This window comes from Erithacus rubecula (assembly GCF_903797595.1).
Source record: "Erithacus rubecula genome assembly, chromosome: 3".
NCBI classification, from domain to species: domain Eukaryota; kingdom Metazoa; phylum Chordata; class Aves; order Passeriformes; family Muscicapidae; genus Erithacus; species Erithacus rubecula.
Window position 1 is genome coordinate 21,614,477 of NC_136689.1, and position 6,000 is coordinate 21,620,476.

General features: G+C 35.1%; 1 protein-coding gene across 1 annotated transcript in view; it reads left to right on the plus strand.

Moving 5' to 3' along the window:
• The window catches only part of CFAP69 (cilia and flagella associated protein 69), a 51,535-nt gene extending 45,757 nt beyond the window's left edge, over positions 1-5,778 (plus strand). The window contains exons 30-33 of the mRNA XM_079302823.1: positions 2,072-2,179; positions 2,696-2,773; positions 3,692-3,815; positions 4,638-5,778. Coding sequence (XP_079158949.1) covers positions 2,072-2,179; positions 2,696-2,773; positions 3,692-3,815; positions 4,638-4,867 — 540 coding nt within the window. The 3' untranslated portion in view covers positions 4,868-5,778. The remainder of the gene's footprint in view (positions 1-2,071; positions 2,180-2,695; positions 2,774-3,691; positions 3,816-4,637) is intronic.
• Positions 5,779-6,000: the final 222 nt, after the last annotated feature.

Below are 6,000 nucleotides of genomic sequence, written 5' to 3' on the forward strand. Positions count from 1 at the left end.
ACTACCTGAGAGGTGAGGCACCTGGATATCATTTTTTGTGGTAGGCTGTGAAAGACTGGTGGAGTTATGGCCCTACCACCTTAATTTTTGTGAGCTCTATTCCACCCAGCTTCTTCAGATAAAAATTGTCAGATAATTCTGTGGTGGCTGGAATCCTTTCTAAAATATCCATTGAGATGGAAACCAGTGCTAAATGAGAGAGGCTAATAGATTTTGGACCCCAGCTTCACCTAAAAGTTGCAGCAAACGTTTTCGTTCCTCAAGCTTGAATCTTCTTTGATGTGCTTTTACTTTGTTTTTGAAGTGTATGATACATGCAGCACTGGACTCATCATTTTCAAGGTAAAAGGCGAGTGCATAAAAGGGTTTTAGATGAGTTAACCAGAAAAACACAGCCCTCAAATATGAAAAGACAAAAACCTTATTATTTCAGAACCAATAATGCTAGGGAGATTCAGTAGCTGATGCTTGAAACCTTCACTTAACAAACTTCAACAAAACTGTGTATTAAAGAAAGTAAGTCTAGTTTGGTTCCCTGTAGAGATGCCGTGTATCTAAGGGAATTTTTTAAAATCATTTTATCTGCTAGTTTAGGGTAGTTTATGCTAGAAAGCTATGCTGCAAATGAACAGGATTTTTCATAGCCCTTTCAAAAAAGTGTCTACCATGAATGAGGATCTCTTGCTCTTACTGGTGTATCTTTCTCCAGCAAGAGATCTACTTAACTCCTGGCTTGCTTTTCTGAAGTCTTTTTCATGTCATAGCCAGTGATCCTTATTGTTGGCCATTTCTACAGTTCATGGTTTTTATAGCACAGTTTTAGGTGCTATATAGAACTATATGGACAAAATACCTTTTTTCTAAATCGAGGGAACTAGGGTTGTGATCATGGGGAGCTTCTGGGAGTAAGAGGAAGTATTCTCCATATTGCAGCTGCTGAAACCAAAACAACGTAAGCAACATAATTAAGAGCAATAATTGAGGTGTCTTTCCTGTACCACTCAGGGGACAGTGACTCATGTATTTCTACAGAACACTGACATTTTTAAAGAGATATGTAACAATTTGCTCTTTTTATCTTAGTACAGTATAAAAAGGAAAGTACATGCAAATTTCCTTGTGCTGTCATTACTGCTTGGAAAAAAAAAAAAAAAGACACCAAAGTAGAGGATCTGAGTAGAGTTAGGTTTCTGGTCTCAGTACCAGATCATGAAAACTAGCAGAAGCACTTATATTTTCTACCACAGTATCTGAGCAATATCTGAACAGTGTATCTGCAATAAGTAGCACACTGGAAATTTTATGGTATGCTGGCTTCAGGCATTTTTCAATTTAATCCAGTTACTGTCTAAATGGGCATTAGATAGATGTGAAGACCCTACCTTTGCTGTTCTCTACTTCACTCTCTGTCTTAGCTTTCTGTGACTACTGAGTAGCTGTTTTCATTATTATTCTGCTCTTTTTTGTCCGTGTGCCTCAGCTGTCCAACAGCCCTCTCAACCAGCAGAGAAAACGACAAGGTCCCTGTCCATTGTGGAAGTCTTTGCTGGGCTCTGGCTGGGAACTGATTTATTAATCAAAGTCTCATTTGAGCTGAAGAGCAGAAGTCAAAATTTTTTATCTTTTCATGCTCAGAGGAGCAGTGTAAAGTAGGTTTGTATTTGGAGCAATGATACTCTGTAGCCACAAGGAACAGACTTTATTTTCTTTTCCAGTGACAGTTTGAATTCTATACAAATGTGATTGCCTAAGATGCTCACCTTTCAGAGTCTGTCTTATTCTTAGGTAATAACTAAATTTTGTGAGATCTCCGCTGAGGTGTTATTACCCTCAATTTTGTACTTTGCAGACAGCTATAAAAAACAGATGGGGGAACATGAGGAGCACCAGGTCTGTGTAATAGCAACATTTTGTTTAATCTGCTTCTAATGATAGATTGTAAATGTATTGAAACAGCCAGTGACTATTATTTTGTCTGGGTTCTTTTGTTTATGTAAAATGATAATCACTGTTGATAGTTTAAAGTCTGTGTGTTTGCTTACTGAAATATTTTGTTTGAAACTTTTCCTAGATTTCAGTAGCTGATCTCCCTGGACTGATTGAAGGTGCACATGCAAACAAAGGAATGGGCCACAAATTTCTCAAACATGTAGAAAGAACTAAACAGCTTCTCTTAGTTGTAAGTTATAAATAAATAAAATTTGCAGTTTATTAAAATCAAAGTGCAATAAATAAAATATATCTTAACTGCAATGTAATTTAGAAAACCATTTGTAATTTGCATGATTATGATAAATGTAGCTGTAACTCTGTTTACAGAATGGAACACTCAAATGACTAATGATAAATTAAATTCTTAAAAAGAATTTATAATTGAAAATTTCCAATTAATTTAGAACAGTGAAGTATTCCAAGCGTAACAAAGGCATGATTTTTTTTTTTTCTGTAAGATTCTCATAAGAAGTTGTAAGTTCCCATAAAAACCAGGCCTTTGAGAAACACTGTATCAGAATTAACCACTTTGTGCCTCCAGTGTCTGATGTTTCTTTGCAACTATACATAGTTGCCCTCTTTTATTTGCCCAGGAGTGAACACAGGGCCATAGACATACCAGAGCAGAGTAGTTGATGGACAGTACCTTGATCCCGCAACATAATTTTACACCACAAAACTTGTTTTTGTGTAACTTTTTCAGGTTGATATTTCTGGATTTCAGCTGTCTATCAAGACTCGGTTCAGAACAGCCTTTGAAACAATATTGCTTCTTACAAAGGTAAGTTCTCATCTTTCCATATGACAGTTTTAGTTATGTGTTGAGTGAAGAAAATGGCTCTGTTTTGATCTGATGTTAGTGTGTCTTCTGGATTTGTAATATAAAGCTAATTAACAAAGAGATTCTCCAAAATTATGAAGTTTTTATTTTTACTTGCCCAGTAAAATTTATGTTGGATACCGCATAATTATTAATGGAATTGATTAATCTATGCAGCATGAGGCATGTTTCTTACAGTCAAGTAAAGGTAAAAAAGACATGATTTTCAGTTCCCAATCCAATAGCATTTTAAGAAGTAGAAATATGTGGTTACAGTTAAAGCCCTGCCTTTTTGCCCTTACTGCATAGACTAACATAGGCAAGACATTAAGCCCCAGCTTTGCAGACATTCACTGTTTCTATATCTTAACTATGCTTCTGATTAAAATAATGCATGTTATGTAATTTTATCTCTGACTGTGTGATTTAACTTGATGAATCTTCTAAATTTCAGTTATTGCTGTTTATTTTTAGTTTGTTCAGGTTGTGATTTTCTAGTATTAAAATGTTTAAGAATTATAACACTCTCCACATTATTTTCTTGTGTGTTTTATAGGTCTGAAGTTTTTCTGAGATTGATTTTGTGGATGTCAGAATAAACAAAAACCAAAACTCTTGTTCTTTTTGTAAGAGGCATTTCAGAACGAGCTAGCCTGTTTACCTGAAATCTGTCTTTGAACAAAAAAATGACTGAATCACTGAACATTATTTTCCTCTGTGCTTCAATATGTCAGCCTTGAGCACCTGAGTCAAACTCACAGCTGCTTAGACAAGAAAGGCTATTTAGGCAATTAAACAAATGCAAGAGGAGATGTAAAATTGAAGTAGCACTTGTTAAACTACAAATACTTACTAATGGAAATTTACTTTTCTTTTAAGGAACTGGAACTGTACAAAGAGGAACTTTTAACAAAGCCTGCACTTCTTGCCATTAATAAAATGGATTTGCCTTGTGCAAAGGATAACTTAGATGAACTTAAAACACAACTAGAGAATCCTCAGGGTAAATGAAATTCCAACAATAACTTTCATTAAAAGTAGTAGCAAGATTTCATATGGATAATTCTGCATTGGTAGAGAGTTGTTTGAATCTGAAGTCAGCTATTAAATGTATTGTTTAAACATATGTTTAAAATCACTTACTGCATTTAGAGCTCTGTTTATATGCAGAGATCTATATATTATATTGTTTGTAATGGCTTCACTGTTGGGAAAGGATTGTAATAAAATAGAGATATCTCAGATGATCTTTCCTAATCATAATGTGGGGAGTAAATTTCCAGTCTAGGTGTCTGGAATAAGAGTAATCTGCATAGAAGGCCCTCTTCCAGGCACTGACATATATACCATTTGTCATGTGACTTTGACCTAAACACATGAAAGTTCTGGACAGGTCTATGTAGGTTTACTTCAATCTTGTAATTACATTGGGGAGAATTGCTTTCTCTTTCCTGGAATGTAAAGAAACCAGAATGGCTTAAGACCATATTCTCCCATATTCTGAAACTTGGGATTTCTTTGTGCTCATTGGAAGTGTATAGAATCTTCTCATGGCAGCATTAAGAATTGTATAACTGCTATAGTAGAGCTTGTTTTCTGAGATTTTAGCTATATTTTTAAAAACTTATTAAGCAGATAATATATATAGGTAATATATATAGATAATATATAAGATAATAATGAGATTATAGATAATAATTAATTGCAGTTATGTTTGTAACTGTAATTTATTAAAGTTTATTTTCTACATTTAATGGGATTTTATGGGCTTTGTAGTGATACAGTATTTGGGGATTGAACTAACTCTTTCAATACAATTTCTCAGACTTTTTGCACTTACTGGAGGAAGAAATGATTCCAGCAAATACTCTTGAATTCAGAGAGGTGATTCCTATATCAACATATACTGGAGAAGGAATTGAGGAACTCAAAACATGTCTAAGAAAATCAATAGATGAGGAAGCAGAACAGGCGAATGAAGACTATCGGAAAAAGAAACTCCTGCTTTTACAAACTTCCAAACAAGAACAAATGAATAGAAACTGGCATTCCTGAATGGATCCAACATATTTTACCTATGCACATTGAAGCCTTTTTGGTGCAGACCTTGAATTTAATTGTCTCCTCTTCCATCATTGCCTGCTTCCCTCCATTTGTTTAGGCACTTGGGTAGGGCACAGTGGGGAAAGAAACAAGTTTTTTAAAATTAATATTGGTTACAAAGCTCAACAATGTAAAGACCAAAGTATGTGCAACTCAAAGTACTGTTTAACAACTGATGACCCCTGGAATATTTTTTGCGAAGTGAGAGGAATGGAGGGAATATAACTTGCACAGAGGAGCAAGTTCAGCAACTCTTTGTGTCCCGTGGGCATCAGAAGAACAAGGGAAGTTTCTGATGGAGGAATTTTCCAGGGTCTGGGGCTTCTAAGGTGAACTGGTTCTGCTATTGTGACAGGCATTGGATTGTAGGGGTTTTGTTGGTTTTAAGGATTTAAAGGAAAACGCATATAAGTGGCTGCAAGGAATTGCCTTGTAGGAGCACAAAAAGTGAGACTGATTTGTAATGCTGGAGGTTTTCTTGACGCCTGCTGGTGCCCACTGTAGTCATCTTAGTGGTATGAATCCTGATTCCAAATTTCCATACTTAATTTGTGATGCCTTCCTTTTATGGAGTTGTTTGGTTTATGTTACATTTCAGTGAAGAAGATGGCTTCTTTTCAACAGAGATAAACATTTTTGATATATCTAATGTTCTACATTTTGTATTATAAGAAGGCACACTTATATTTCACTTTGAAAAAACAGGCTTTTATTGTCAGGGTGTTTTCTACTTTAAAGCTATTAACTGGATTGTAAAGCAAAGTAAGATTGAATACATCAAAGCCTTCTAGTTTGGTCTAGTTTTGTTTTGTAATATATGTATCATACCCTGCTTCTTTAAATTTTGTTAAAGCAGTCACTGGAAGAAAGGTATGGTTTCTCATATGCATTTATTTTATTATTGGCATTGTTTTTTTAAATTTTCCCTAATTTTACTATGTTTGGGGCTAATATGCTTCCACTACAGCTAAGAACAGGCTGTCAGTAATTTTTGATACTCCGTTTTACAGAATTGCAGAATCAATTAGGTTGGGAAGGACCTGTGAGATTGAGTCTGACCAATGATTCAACACCACCTTGTCAAC